The sequence below is a fragment of the Hakea prostrata genome, chromosome 6, assembly GCF_041222555.1.
Source record: "Hakea prostrata isolate BN-2017 chromosome 6, UWA_Hpros_2, whole genome shotgun sequence".
Lineage (NCBI taxonomy): Eukaryota > Viridiplantae > Streptophyta > Magnoliopsida > Proteales > Proteaceae > Hakea > Hakea prostrata.
This window is the reverse complement of record NC_142605.1, coordinates 2,486,726-2,502,892: the sequence shown is the minus strand read 5'-3', so window position 1 is coordinate 2,502,892 and position 16,167 is coordinate 2,486,726. Positions and strand designations below refer to the sequence as shown.

General features: G+C 39.5%; 1 protein-coding gene across 1 annotated transcript; it reads right to left on the bottom strand.

Annotated features, from left to right (window-relative positions):
• Nucleotides 1-9,876: 9,876 nt before the first annotated feature.
• LOC149012103 (ATP-dependent DNA helicase Q-like 2) lies at nucleotides 9,877-11,663 on the bottom strand. The gene is made up of 2 exons (XM_089159960.1): nucleotides 11,442-11,663; nucleotides 9,877-10,725 (listed from the first exon to the last, which is right to left on the bottom strand). Exons 1-2 carry the CDS (start codon nucleotides 11,646-11,648, stop codon nucleotides 10,459-10,461), a joined length of 474 nt encoding a protein of 157 aa, XP_089016086.1. The 5' UTR covers nucleotides 11,649-11,663; the 3' UTR covers nucleotides 9,877-10,458.
• Nucleotides 11,664-16,167: the final 4,504 nt, after the last annotated feature.

The window sequence follows — 16,167 nt, the reverse complement described above, 5'->3', positions numbered from 1 at the left end:
GCACTATACTTCTTTGGGTCTGGTCCAAATCACTCTCTTTCAGTTGGTAATGGGTCCTGCATCCCTCTCAGACATTCCATGGCTGGGGTTTTGGTCACCGCTCTCTCACACCACAGTTTGGTCTAAGTATTGGCGCATGTCAAGGTAAAGCCTAGCCAAATGCAAGTCATCTACTTGGTTATATCAAGTAAGAGTCAGATATTTCCATTCCTCCCCTCTCGGGATCCTTTCAGGTATCCTTCTCACTAGAGTCAACGTATCCTATGGTTACAACCAACTCGGACTACGGACTCATCAACCCTATTGGTCATCCACAAATAATAGACGGGAAGCTCTCATGTCCCCTCATGGATATACTCACCGGTCTCGAGGGCTCATGAGCCCAAGTCTACTATTTGCAACCCTACCAATGAATGATCCCCACAATGTGATTTATGTCTTCTCACGGGTTGGTTACCGGTTTTAAGCGCCCATGAATCCCCATGGCTACTGATAACTCTATGAAATAGAGTTAAGATTTATAACTTTTATACTTGAGATGGCTTGATTTAGGAGTATTTTGTCTTTGTTTTAGTGATAGTATTCATTAGGTGTTGTCTTATTTAGTCTTAACATGTTGCATTTTGTTTAGTTCATTTTTGTCACCATTGCATGAATTTCCCTTCTTTTTATGGATGAATTTGACTGTTTCTCTTTCTCTTGAACATGTAGGTGAAGATTCATAATAGAAGAACATGTCCTCTAACTTTGTTGTAGAGTTGTTGCTGCATTGCTACAACAACGGAGCAGAATATTCTCAGATCCAATTCAAATGGAATTGACCAAAAAGGGCTAACTTAAGTGGACTAAATTCTTGTAAATACATGATGGTTTTCAGCCCTTGATCTCAGGAGGAAAGTTCTAATCCTATGGCCAGAATCTAACCTAATGATTGAAGACATTTATGGAAGAAAGAGAAGAGAGGCAAGGAGGACAAGAGGAGACATTGGACCAAGGTTGGGAATAGAGACTTGGCTGAGAGGAAGGAGGTAGAGAACGAATCTTTGGAGCTCTTGTGGAAGCAAGGAGCTCTGGGAGTTGCTGATTTGTGAAGAAGAAAGCTGGAGCTCATGTGGAAGCATTGAAGCCTTAGTTTATTCTTGTTTTTATAACTCTATCTTCTTATTTTCTAGTCTCATGTCAACTATACTTGGTTTTATGCATTTGAATTCTGTTATGGGCTAAATCTTAGCTGTGTTGGGATGATAGTAGTACCTAAACCTGAATTTTGATATGTAACTAATCATGTGTTCTTTAGTTTTATTGCAATCCACTTTATTGTTAATGAATTCAGCATGTTATATTGACTAATTTCAGTTCTTGAATGATCTTTCTTGAATGAATGTTATGATTTCATTAATTGGAAAATTAATGAAGTCTAGGTGTTTGTTGAATTGTGTGAGTTAGCATCATCTTTAATTATGTTGTGTTAATTAGTAGGTTGGGTAGGAATACCCAATTACCTCACATTACCATTGATTGGATTGGGTTTAAATTGCATTCTTAATTCAATTCTTCATAGGAATATGCTGATGTTGATTTAGGATGCTAGCTTATGTGTATTGGAAAATACCATATTGCCATTCATTCCAAGTTCTTGATTTATCTTGGGGTTGTAGTATTGCTTTAGTATTTGTGTTTTAAAATTCAGGGGAAGGGAAACTTGATTCCTAACACACTTGTCACTCATTAAGTTTCTTCCATTGCTCAAATCTACATTTTAGTTCCTTAGTTTTCTTTACCTGTCATTTGGTTAATTAGTTAGACAAACACCAATCAACCTTGTTAATTTCATTTAAATCAATTTTACTTTTACATTGAAAGTTAAGGATATAATTCTCTGTGGGATCGATACCGTACTTATCATTTATTACTTGATTGCGATACGTATACTTGCGTAATATCTTGAGATACAAGCAACAGCTACCATGGGTTACTCGGTCTCGATACCCTTCCGAATCGGGTCTAACATAATAGAGACATCCTAGCCAAACACTGGTAGTCAAGCCCTAGGTATGACAACCAATAATCCGGGAAAGCATCAAAGGGCACCATCGGAAATATCTCATACTATTCTCACTGATGTCCAAGGACAGAAATGTCAAAAGGACATTCCCCAATCCCAAATCATATCTAATCAATCACATTCCCTATTCAGTCATAACATACACAACTGATATCTCATCATATAGAAAGATACATATAAGCATGATCAATTGAATATGTAAACGACAAGGATAAGTAATCATACATGATTCAAGTAATAAAGAAATACATGAACAAGGTACTACAGTACTTGAAGTACTTACAATAGTAGCATCATACTAAGAAAGTATAAGAATGGTAGTGAATCTATGAAATTCCCAAAGTAGAAACTAAGATTCATGCAATCTATGTTAACATGGAAACAATTGTCCTTACCTTAAATAGCTTCGATGAAAATCCAAAGATCAAAGAGAATGGTTCCAAACTTAGCAAATAAACCCTAAACAAGCATTACAACATTGGAATAGATCAGAGGACAAATGAATCTGATAAGCCCCTTGTATCACGAGTCTACACTCGACAGCGTGTAAAGCAAATCCCTAAAATCTAGGGAAGGAAACGATTGGAAGATTTGAAAAGTCATATTACATTTAGGTTACTTTTTAGGATTAGATTCGAAGAGTCCTATTCGAATTAGGATTAGATTTGAAGAGTCCTAATCAAATTGGGATGATTCTGTTAATTAATACTGTAGGAACCAAATTGCTATAAATAGGGGGAAGGAAGAGTAGAAGAGACATGTTTTGAGTTATTGGGGAAGTTTAGGTGAGAGCTATTGCTCTTGGGCAGCCGTAGGATTCACCTACTGCTAGTAGTGTGTATTGTTTCTTATTCAACTTTTATTCAAGGTCCATTATTATTATCATCTTCTTAAATTATTCCATCTTTGTTAAGTTGCCTCAACCAAGTACTTATCAATTTGGTATCAGAGCCATCGATTCCAGGGGAATGGTAAAGAGCAGAATGGAGCAAAGGGTAGAGGAATTGGAAAGTATCGTGAAAGAGATTCAAGGTCAAGTTGGACTCTTGGCACAACACATAGAAAAAGGAGAAAAGGGGAATGACAATTTCAGAGAGGAATTAAGGGTCATGCTGTTGAAAGGAAAATCAGCAGAGATGCATACCTTAACACCGGAGGTGGATGAAAACGAAGGAACTCCAGATTACAGCGAGCGAACAATCGAACCAAAGAAATTGAGAGACTTCCTTCCTACACATCTTGAGATGCTGATTTTCATGGGGGAAGATCCGATGGGGTGGATCGCACGGGCTGAGAGGTACTTTGACTTGTACAAACTGAGCGATGTAGAGAAACTCAAGACTGAAACTCTTTGTTTTGAAGGTGCGGCACTGGGATGGATACGCTTTCGAGAATTGCAACAGCCATTGTCATCGTGGAAAAACTTGAAAGAATCGATGATCCATCGATTTAACTCAGCACAGCTGAAGACTCCCCAAGAAGCGTTGATTAATCATAAGCAAAGTGGGACGTTTGCAGCATATAGAGAAGGGTTTGAGAAATTAGCAGCGGCAGCCGGAGCAGTTGATGAAGAATGGTTGAAAGGGGTGTTTTTCGCTGGTTTAAACCAAGAAGTGAGGGCGGAGGTACGATTATTTGGCCTCACCAATTTGGGCCAAATAATGGACCTGGCCCAAGACGTGGAGGACAAAAATAGAGTGGGAAAAATAAGAAATCTTTTTTTTCCCAGCCCACTCAATTGGCCCAAAATTTAACCTCACGTTTTATTAACTTCAGCCCACCCAACACCAATATTAGAGGAACCGGTATGGTTCAGGGAACCGAAATGAACCAAAGCTTTAAAACCAAAGAAGTGAACCCTCGTCTTCCTCTTCACAATCTCGACCTGCGACCACAGTGGCGACGGTGAACTCAGGACGCTCACGATGGCTATCCCAGGAAGAAATCAAAGATAAAATGGACAAAGGGGTATGTTTCAGGTGTGAGGCTCCATACTCCAAAGGCCATTGATGCCCTCTGAAGCAACTAAGGTTGCTATTACTCCACGACGATGATAATCTAGAAGTTGCAGCAGCGGAAGGAGTGATCAATGGCGACAATACGACGGTCGAAATGGAGCTAGTGCTTGAGACGAAACTCTCACATACTTCTTTGGTGGGAATCGATTCACCACATACCCTGAAACTAACGGGACAAATAAATGGCTATGAAGTCATCGTTTTGATCGATTGTGGTGCAACGCACAATTTCGTCGCTCAAGAGTTGGTGGAGCCGTTGGGATTGGTAATCCAGAAAACAAAATTTCAGGTTGCTTTGGGCGATGGAACGATCAGCAAAGGTACGGGGATCTGTCGGCAGATTCCGATTCAGTTGGGCGGTGAGGTCTTTGTACAAAATTTTTACCCTTTCAATTTGGGTAGCATTGATATAATCTTGGGCGTAGAATGGTTGCAGACACTCGGGGAGGTACGCAGTAATTGGTGTTTGAGAACCATGAACTTTGAGTGGCAAGGACGACCCGTGAAACTAAATGGGGATCCGACTTTGCTGCAATTGGAAACAACATTGAAAAGTGTGCTACATTCTATTCAAGCAGGCGATGATGGCTACTGGCTGCAGCCTCAGCATCCCGACGGAGACGATATAGAGGTACACTAGAGTACAACAATATCAAATTTATTAACCGACTTTGCTAAACTATTTGCTCAAATTTATTAATTGACTTTGCTTAACAATAGGATTAGTATTGCCTAGTGTGAGTCCTTACTCCAGTCCAATATTGTTGGTTCGAAAGAAGGATGGCAGATGGCGTTTCTGCGTGGATTATCATGCCTTGAATAAACTCATGATTCCTGACAAGTTCCCCATTCCCGCAATTGACGAACTGTTGGATGAGTTGGGCGAAGCCACAGTGTTCACCAAACTTGATCTGAGAGCAGGATACCACCAGATCAGAATGGTTGAAGGTGATGAGGAAAAGACGGCTTTTTGTACCCATAATGGGCATTACGAGTTCCTGGTGATGCCATTTGGGCTTTCGAATGCTCCGGCCACATTCAATCACTCATGAATGAGGTATTTCGAGAACATTTGTGAAAATTTATTTTGGTGTTCTTTGACGATATCTTGGTGTATAGCAGGACCATGGAGGAACATGTGGGTCATTTGCGAACCACCTTTATACTTCTCCACAAAGACCACCTCATTGTCAACCGAAAAAAATGCATGTTTGGGGTTGCTACACTGGAGTATTTAGGGCACATCATATCTAAAGACGGAGTTGCTGCGGATCCACGAAAGATCAAGTGGATGGTGGAGTGGCCCCAACCCGCTAATCTTAAAACCTTGCGAGGGTTTTTAGGTTTAACCGGGTATTACCACAGATTTGTCCAAGATTATGGAAAGATTGCTGCTCTGCTTACTAACTTATTGAGGAAAGATGCATTTCAGTGGAGTAAAGAGGCAACAACGGTGTTTAACGCCCTCAAGACAATTATGACAACCGTTCTAGTATTGGTTATGCCAGATTTCACAGAGTTTTTGGTGCAGACTGATGCTTCGGGTTTTGGGTCTGGGTGCTTGTTTTGATGCAAGATGGCCACCCCATTGCCTACTGGAGCCAAGTGTTGTCCCCTCGCGCACAAACCAAGTCGGTCTATGAGAAAAAACTAATGGCAATTGTGCTAGCTATCCAGTAATGGCATCACTACTTGATGGGGAGACATTTCAAAGTACGAACTGATCAAAAGAGTCTGAAATATTTGCTGGAACAACGCATTGTGTCTACTGATCAACAGAAGTGGGTCTTAAAGCTTTTGGGATTTGATTTTGAGATATTGTATCGACCAGGCAGCGAAAACAAAGCCGCCGACGCTCTCTCGCGATGGTCAGAGGATGATAAGCAGCTTCTCTCTATGACAACAACAACTTGGCAGGAAAGTGAGGGTTTAGATGCGACAGTTCATGCCTCAGAGCTTTACCAGAAAATTATTCAGGCCTTGCTGAAAGGATCCCAAGACTATCCTAACTATCATCTCCAACAAGGAACATTACTCTATAAAAACAGGTTAGTCATCCCTGAAGGATCCACCCTAATTCCCAAATTATTGTCCTAATATCACTCCACCCCAGTTGGTGGGCATTCAGGGTTTCTGCGGACCTACAAGTGATTGACAGCTGTGGTATATTGGGTGGGAATGAAGGCTGATGTTTGAGACTTTGTGACAAGTTGTGATGCCTGTCAGCGCAGTAAATACTTGGCTATGAAACCCGCAGGTCTCCTTCAACCACTGCCAATTCCAGATCGCATTTGGGAGGATATTAGTATGGATTTTATTGGCGGCTTACCCAAGACTAGAGGCGGGGACACAGTGCTGGTGGTAGTGGATCGTCTCACCAAATACGCCCATTTCCTTGCTCTTTCACACCCTTACTCTGCTAAGGAAGTGGCTGCATCATTCACTAAGGAAGTTATCCGCTTGCATGGATTTCCACGATCCATTGTCTCAGATCGCGATTGTGTCTTCCTTAGTCACTTCTGGATGGAGTTATTCAAGCTAGCAGGCACCCACTTGAAGTATAGCAACGCCTATCATCCACAAACCGATGGCCAAACAGAAGTGGTAAATCGCAGCCTTGGAATTTACTTACGCTGTTTTTGTGCTTGCCAACCAAAGGATTGGATTAATTGGTTACCTTGGGCGGAGTATTGGTACAACACGATATTCAATTCAGCCACTAAAATGTTTCCATTCCAGATTGTATATGGCCGTGAACCGCCTTCACTTTTGCGTTGGAAAGATGGCCGGTCCAAGGTTGATGATGTTGATGTGTTCCTTCGTGAGCGAAATCGAGTATTGGATGATCTCAAATCTAATCTCCGGGTGGCCCAAGAACGGATGCGCGCCACCGCTGATCCCAATCGCCGGGAGGTGCACTACAGGGTGGGGGATGAGGTCTTTCTTAAGCTCCAGCTTTATCGTTTTCAGAAACTTGTCAACCGCCCAAACAAAAAGCTAAGCCATCGTTTCTACGGGCCATACCAAATCATAGAGCAAGTTGGCCCCGCGGCTTATCGGTTACATTTACCATAGGGGACTCGCATCCACCCTGTGTTTCATGTTTCGCAGTTAAAACCAGGAGTTGGTCAACACATGGTCCCCCAGCCTCTTCCCTCATGTTTGCGAGAGAATGGCGAGTTACATCCCGCACCAGAACAATTGCTTAGCATTCGCTTCTCTGCCAAGGGGGTTTTGGAAGTTTTGATTCAATGGAAAGGACTGCCTCCTTGGGAAAATACTTGGGAAACTTATGACGAGATGCAGTCCCACTTTCCAGATTTTCACCTTGAGGAGAAGATGAAACTGTTGGAGGGGAGTATTGATAAGCCCCTTGTATCACGAGTCTACACTCGACAGCGTGGAAAGCAAATCCCTAAAATCTAGGGAAGGAAACTATTGGAAGATTTGAAGAGTCATATTACATTTAGGTTACTTTTTAGGATTAGATTCGAAGAGTCCTATTCGAATTAGGATTAGATTTGAAGAGTCCTAATCGAATTGGGATGATTCTGTTAATTAATATTGTAGGAACCAAATTGCTATAAATAGGGGGAAGGAAGAGTAAAAGAGACATGTTTTGAGTTATTGGGGAAGTTTAGGTGAGAGCTATTGCTCTTGGGTAGCCGTAGGATTCTTCTACTGCTAGTAGTGTGTATTGTTTCTTATTCAACTTTTATTCAAGGTCCATTATTATTATCATCTTCTTGAGTTATTCCATCTTTGTTAAGTTGCCTTAACCAGGTACTTATCAAAATCAAATTGGATGAAGAACACAGCTACTGTCAGCCTTGGTTGATTAGGTGGTAGCTTGGTTCAATCGACCAAGCAATCAACCACCTGAACAGTACGCAGCAGAAATCAGAATTTTGATCCGAAACTCATCTTCCTGGACTCAAAACACTCCAAATTTTCAAGGGATCATTAAGAACAATAATCTACGACTACCTAGCATAGACTAGGCACTAACATGGTCAAAAACAATACTTACTAATTTGGAAACATGACTTTCTAATTCGGTAAAATTCATAGTTTTCAATGAAAACAAGTTATGAACTCAAGAGAGGAACTAGAGATGATAAGATCTCATTTTAGTAGAACATAAACAGTAGATCATACATGAAACTATCATGAAAATAGACCTACCATGCTAGAGAAATCAAATCGAAAAAATGATAATGGCTTCATGAAAAAATCATAAGAATCATAGTTATGATAATGTATAAAGATCATTGGATGAATGGAGATTCATTCCCAACCTTGAATACAGTAAAAAGAGGTGTTTGCAAGTATGCAATACCTTCTTCATAATCATAGTACATAGATTAGATCATGCAAAAGTAAATTAGCAACAAGTATGAGAGATTACTAACCTTGATTGAGGAACTATCGACGAAGACTTTGAAAACTTGCAGGTAGATCTTCTTCAATCACAAGAGAGGCTTTGAGAGAGGTTCTCCACGTTCTCTAAGGGTTTTAGAAACAAAGGAGGCTAATAAACACGTAATTCTATTATATAGAGCACCAAAAGACCTAAGCAGAGGATCTTGGCAGATTTTGTCCCTGTTGGTCGATTGGCCCAGTCGATCAAGCATGTCAGCAAGGCCTAAACAGGGAAATGAGGGCCTAAACCAAATTCAAATCCCCTGGGCTTCTCCCAACTCAACATGTGACTTACCTAGTATAGAGTAATGCCTTCAAATCATGTCCAACTATGCTTTAAGTCCATCAACTAATCTCATCTTCATCAAGGTGCAGTTTCATTTCCAAATCTGTCAAAGCTTCCAAATATGGAACACTATCATCAACTTCCACGGGTTTTATGTCAAACACCATGTCTTCCACTGAGATGACCCATAGTTGGTTCTTCCTTTACTTCGAGTCTTCGGACCTACAAACAATAAGGTTTTCGGGTCAAGGTTAAGGCTAGGTTTCACACTAAGAGTACATTTTTCACCTCAATAGAAGCTTTTATACCATACCCGTAACTTTTCATTAGGTTTCATTTCATTCTACTTGAAATCAAAATGAAGGATCCCAAGAAGTGAAAGGCTACAAAGATATTCAAGAACCTAATTATTTGAAAAAGGAAGAAACTAAACCCTAAAGAGTTTATGAAAAGTGGTGGGAAGGCTCAAAGATCTAAACTCAACAAAACAACAGTGGGACTATACGTTTGTACTCTTAATTTTGCTTACATAGTTAATTTTTACTGTTCTAATCACCATAGGGAATGAGTTGAACATTATTTACTCCAAACAATGACCATATCCTAAGGGTTGTCCAACCTAGCTCTTAGTAGATGTGCTTCTCACACAATAGTGATAACCTCTTATGTAGAGACAATAGGTCATGTTTCAAACCTCCATCCCTCCACACATTTCCCCCTCCCCCAGACCTGTGAGCCCCTAGTTGGTATGATTGATTTGATGATGATGGAAAAAAAAATGTTCATAAAACAATCTAATATCACTATGTATAAATAGAAAATTGAATCACTTTTTGAATTTATATTAATATCCACTATAAGTATTTGTTTGAAAATCAATAAGATGTGGTTAAGGTAATACCCCTTTCTTACCAATTAATTATCCTATCTAATTACCATGTTGGATTTGTATTCTTACTTTTATCATTTTCGACGTAAAATAATGTGATTATTTATCTAAATTTCCTATTAAAATAAATACAGAAGAAAATCATTAGTAAAAATTAAATAGAAATCAAAGACCTAAACGAGAGGGGAAAAAAATATATATTACTAAGTTCTCAAATCTCAATACTGATCCTCATGATAAAATAGTAAAAATGTCCATGAATAGTCAAAAATTGTATCTAATCTATGTTTATACCTCATCTAGGAAAATTTTTATTTAATGATAACTATTTGAATATTATCTGAATCCAAACTCAATGCAATTGAACCCCTAATTTGTTACATGCAAATAAAAGAAATCAATAAATTACAAGTTCAATTGCAAAAAAACCCAGACCTAACCTGGCCAAACTGGATCAGAGGGAGACATAAAAATCAACTTCAAGCCTGGCTTCTGACCTTGGATATGATAGTGGATTAATTCCTACCTGGGAAGAAAAGAGCAGATAGCGATTTGACTTTGTTCTCTTTTGAGGTTGCTCCGAAGCCATTCTTGACGAAAATTGTATTTGATAAAGATGAATAAATAGAAAGTTGGTTGAGTTGTGTTTTGACCTAAAGGGGAAATAAAATCTGATTGCAGCAATAGTAGTTTCAATTGTGTTAATAGTAACACTGGAAAAGTTTAGATACAACATCAGCTCATGACTACTGAGGTGCCGACAAACTCAAAACTCTCATCATTCTTCATCATCAGAGCTCTCAACGACAACTACACGGCTTTTGCTCTTCAACTTCTTCGCTCTGTTTCCAATGTCCTCTTCATTCTGTGATTCACTATTAGGCTGGTGAGACCGTTTGGTCTTCAACTGCTGAGCTTTATTTCTACTGGCTTCTTCAGATGGACATTCACCATCAGGCTGCTCTGACTCAATATACTGCTTAATTTGTTCAAGAATCTTACTCCCGTATTTCTCAGTTTTCAACCTCCCAATTAACTTCTTCAACTGCAAGAAACAAGCATGTGCTTATTAGTAGCAGACAGGAGATTCTATCACCTGAAATGACATCAAGCACTGAATAGTTTCAAGTGATTTTTCCATGTTTGTATAAAAGGGCAGACCTGGTGCTGAAGGCTTCTGCACAAATAGAGTGTGGGGGGAGGGGCAATTTTCCTACGCAACTCTACCCCTGAAATGCGCTAAGACTGTTTACGTGCTTTTATAACAGACTATGAAATTGGTACAAATTCTTGCTTAAGCCATCAGTAGATGTGCAGACAGAAAATGCACTTTCATATGAGGATATGAATTTAAGTGTGGAAGATGGGGAGGGGCAACAACATTCATGAGCCACCTAGTAAATATAAAATTAATTCCTACTGCATTGAATCCTTTGTGACAATAGGACCATTTGTCTCAATCAATTAATTTTTTGATATTAGAAAAAAGACAAAAGAACAGTAAGGATGCTGACTGTTTAGTTAAATAAATATGCACACACAAATGAGCTTTCATTCCAGATATCCAAAACAAAGAAGCAACAAAAGTTTACAAGCAGCTTCAAATACAGGAAAGCCTAAACATAGGCAAAAAGTGGGGCAAAAATGTGGCTAAGACCCCAAGTAACTGTTATTCAATTTAAGTATAGTAAATATTATAAGTCCATTATTAGTAATTGTTTTTATATCCAAATAGAAAGATGTGGCTAAGAACCAATGTACCTGTTCAATGGTAGCTGGTCTTTGGGAACACAGCATACTGATTTGTTGAGTGGAAAAAACTGCATGAGGGAATATTCCCCCATGGACACATGCGAGTTCCTTCCGAAGGTCATCAAGCTTAATCTCCAAACCTGATGATGAAGTACTGCATTTGGCAGATTTCATGGTGCCAGCTTTACTTCTCTGTGCACCACAAATATCAAGCATAACTGTTCTCTTTCCTGCCAAGACAAAAGATATACATATTTGTTCATTGACACTTTTAACATGAGTAAACAGGGAATAGATGATGGAGAAATATATAAAGTACTCAGATGTACAAAAAAATTTGGATTAATAATTTTAGCAACTTAGTCCTAGCATCACTATGTTCATTCTGTGCGTCAATTGAAATGAAAATGAACAGTACTCCAATTCATATATCTTCAACCATGGTGTAAAAGTAGAAAACCCTTTCATTCCTGGCTCACCAAACAGTAAATGAAATTGCACACAGAACAGCATCCACAGCATTATACTATGCAAAAACAGAGTATAAGATGTCCTTAAAAGTCTACAGGAACCACCTAAAACATTGGATGCATTCCAAAACCAGTTCCCAGATTTCAACTGAGAACGAACAAAAACAAACAACAATGATGACAGATTCCAACAGAGGACTATCACTAGGAAAAGAGGAATAAAGAGCAAATTACACATACATCCTTGGTTTACAAACTATTACGTTCACATCTCCTGGAATATTTTCTATTACAAACGTCACCTTGTGCATAATGCCGTTAACTTCGAATAAAAAAGACATTGAGAAAATACCTAAAAATGGTCTTTCTCACTCTTGACCCTCCCCCCTTTTTTTTTAACCTAGGGGGTGTAAATGTGATTTGCTCAGGAATAAAATCATACCAAGAGAGCAGCTAATTTGCAAATCATTAGTAATAAGCAGCCAGGAGACGTTAGAAACCTCAGATAAATATACACCTAAAGATTGCAAGGCACTAAGTAATGTTTCAGATTTTTCTTCTAATAGCAAAGCCAGAGGAAACAATGGGCCTCCAACTCAGAAGTAGGATACGAGTGCATAATCAAATACCAGGCACCCATTGATGATAAAAGACTCTCTATATCCCAAGAAATATAATCATATGAAGCAATGGGTGGCTGCACTCCAAGGGGATAAAACCCGAGGAGAACTGGAATAAAAGAAGAAGAACAAATCTAAGATCTGCTTAAAGAGCTTTGATGCCATGTCAGAATACTAGGACCTTGTGACCAGACCTCAAGAAATAAGAGGAGAAACAAAGAAGAGGAGAAGAAGAGTAGAAGAGTTGTGGGAGAAGTCTGAGATTAGAATATGTAAACTGTAGCAGTTCTGCAACTGTGAAAACCAGAATAGCAGGAATGAAGGAAGGAAGAAGAAGAGAGGCGGAGAGGATGAGTGGAAGAAGAGGGAGAGAGCTCGTATAAGTTGGCTTTTCCTTATAGTTCTTTTATTTATATAAGGCAATCTCAGTTTAGGAAAAGTTTCCTAAATTGAGAACATCAAAAAAGCGGAAAACATATATTACACGAATTCTCCAAATTTTTTGAAAATAGAAAGAGTTTATTACAAGCCACCCACTACAGTGGGGGTGAAACTTGGGGTTCTGCACTATAGTGGCAAATATTACATGTCACCCACTTTTAATATCACAAGTTACTTGCAGTTAGCTTCTTGGAGGTAGGGCAAGTCTATATGATACCACCTCTGCCACGACCCCAGTTTTCATAGGCTTGGTGGGGCACACATTACAGACATCCAACCAGGGCATGTGACAGTTCCTCTCAGTATCAACCTATTTATAGCCACTTTCTGAGATTGAGAATTATTTTCTCGTACAGAGTGATTCACTGTTATCAACAGCCCTTCACTCTCTCCCTCTCTCTCCCACCTCTTCACATGGAAGGCAACAAAGTGTTTTGTACATGTGAGGTTTATAAAAAAGAGAGGAAGTGACAAGTGGTGCCATTACTTCATATTATTATTTTATATAGGAAATTTTGATAAGGTAAAGAAAGAGACTACAGAGAGAAGAGAATTTATGAAGAGAGAGAGTGGAGAAAGCATATATTCTGTTAAATCAGAAATCAAATGACCCTAATGCCCTTTGGGCAGTAAAATGACCTAATTACCCCCATTTAATATCCTCCCATACCCAACCATTAGATTGGTGAAGAGATTCTCCTTTTGCCCATCTTCTTCCTACATACTGCCGGAAGTTGCCCACCACCGCCGACTACCACCCCACCACCTCCCCCACCTTCATCCCTCCCCCTATTGGAAATCACTGCCCTTGACAGAATTCACCCACCACCTCTTTTAGATTCTACCACTTTCCTGAGAAAAGTTAGGGTTAGGGTTTCTGTTGGTAGGCAATCTTAGATCCTACCATTGGGACCTACCGAAAAGAAAAACAAATGGAGAGATGAGCTTTCGGTGCGATTCTTTCTATTCAAAAATTTCCAGATGAACCATGACCCGAGTTCATTGAGCCAGCTTCTCCCCCCCCCCCTTTTTCCAAATGAATCCAATTATTTAAATTCAAGAAAAATGAAGTGTAGCGAATTTGATTGATCATCAGTCATTATTCAGGTTTCATGGGGATCATATAGTATCTTTAAAGCACCTACAATCATGAACTATTTCCAGAAAAAAATTTTTGTTGAACAGATTCAAGGGAAGTAGCAGTGGATAAGAGAAAGAAAGTTCAGATTCAAGATTTTACTTAATCAAGATAAACTACAAATAAGAAGACAAACGTTGAACGAAGAGTAAATTCACTCTTAAGAAGGAAGAACTTTATTGCTAGGGTAGGATGACAATCCCTTCCATGTAGATTTCATTGATGCTGTGGCGACAAGAGCAACTTCCATGTACTTCTTCGAAGCAATTGTCTCTGCCTTTTCCATCGATTTACTGATTGCATTTTTCGCCACTCGAAGAAGGCTATCTAGTTGAGACTTGATGCAAAGTCTAATTCCTGTTCAAATTTTCGGAATTCATCCATGGCATCTTCCATGGCCGAGTGAAGGTAACCTCTACTTCTTTCATGAAGGTTTCAACTTCTTGGACTTCTCTTTCTTGTTCAGGTTCAAGTGAAGCCCATGCCTTGTAGGCTTCCGATTTGTAGAGTTTCAACATAACTCAAAACAACCAAAACCCTAACCCTAACTTTTCTTTGAAAAGCGATGTAACCCAAAATAGGTGGTGGGTGATTGCCGGCAAGGGAAGGTGTTTCTGGAAAGGGAAGGGAAGGTGGGGGTGGTGGACGCCAGTAGGGGGAGGGTGGTGGCTGCCAACAGTGGTGGGTGGTTTCCAACAAAACGTGGGACAAAGATGGGTGACCTAAGGGGTTGGGCATTGGAGGGTATTAAATAGGGGTAACTAGGTCATTTTACTAACCAAAGGGCATTAGGGTCATTTTAGTTATCACTTAACAGAATCTAGGTCAAAAATCTAATTGTGGGTAACTTGTAATATTGAAAGTGGGTGAATATTAACTTTAGCCACTACAATGGGAAACCCCAAGTTTCACCCTCATTATAGTGGGTGACATGTAATAACACAACTAGAAACTACTCCTAAGAACTTGTAACCAAAATATCAAGAAGACCAACTCTTCATGGTCAAAATCTCTCCATTATATCTTGACCATGTATAATAGAATCGTCAACCCCCCCCCCTTCTAGCTGGAGCACATATAAACCTCCTATGCCCAACTTGCAATATACATTACAACAACAACAACAATAAGCCTTGTCCCAACTAAATGGGGTCGGCTACATGGATTCTTGCCCTCCAATCAGTTCTGTTTGAGGCCATGCTAGATACAAGGCCTAAGCTATACATATCCTTTCTCACCACTTCTCCTAAGGTTATCTTAGGTCTACCCCTAGCTCTTCTAGTTCCTTCAATATGGATTATATCACTTCTCCAAACAAGAGCATTTATAGGTCTCCATTGAACGTGGCCGTGCCACCTCAAACGACTTTCTCTAAACTTATCACTTATAGGAGCAACCCAGACCAACTCTAATATGATCGTTTCTTATCTTATCCATCCTAGTTTTGCCACTCATCCATCTTAGCATCCTCATTTCTGCTACACTGAGTTTATCTATATGATTCTTTTTAACAGCCCAACACTCTGCACCGTACATCATAGCTGGTCGAACAACGGTCCTATAAAATTTTCCTTTAAGCTTTAATGGAATACGCCTATCACATAAGACCCCGGACGCACCTCTCCACTTCATGCACCCTATTTTAATTCTTTGGGAAACCTCATCCTCTAAATCACCTCTTTTACTTATGATTGAACCTAGGTACCTAAAACAATCACTCTGAGGAATCTCTTTATCGTCAAGTATCACCACCTCATCATCTGCCTGATCATGACTAAAGTTACAAACTAGATATTTTGTCTTCGATCACCACCAACTTGCAATATACATTATTGAAAGCAATTCTAAAGAGTGATTTGGTAAAAATGTATTTGAGTTGCTTGGTAGTAGGAACAAATGGAGAAGCAATCTTCTTTCAAGAACAACATCTCGGACAAAGTGGAAATCAATTTTTATATGCTTAGTGTGCTCGTGGAAGAAATGATTACTTGTGACGTAGATTGCAGATAGATTATCACATAACATCTTCATTGGTTGGCTCACTAGGGACCCCAACTCAAGAAGAA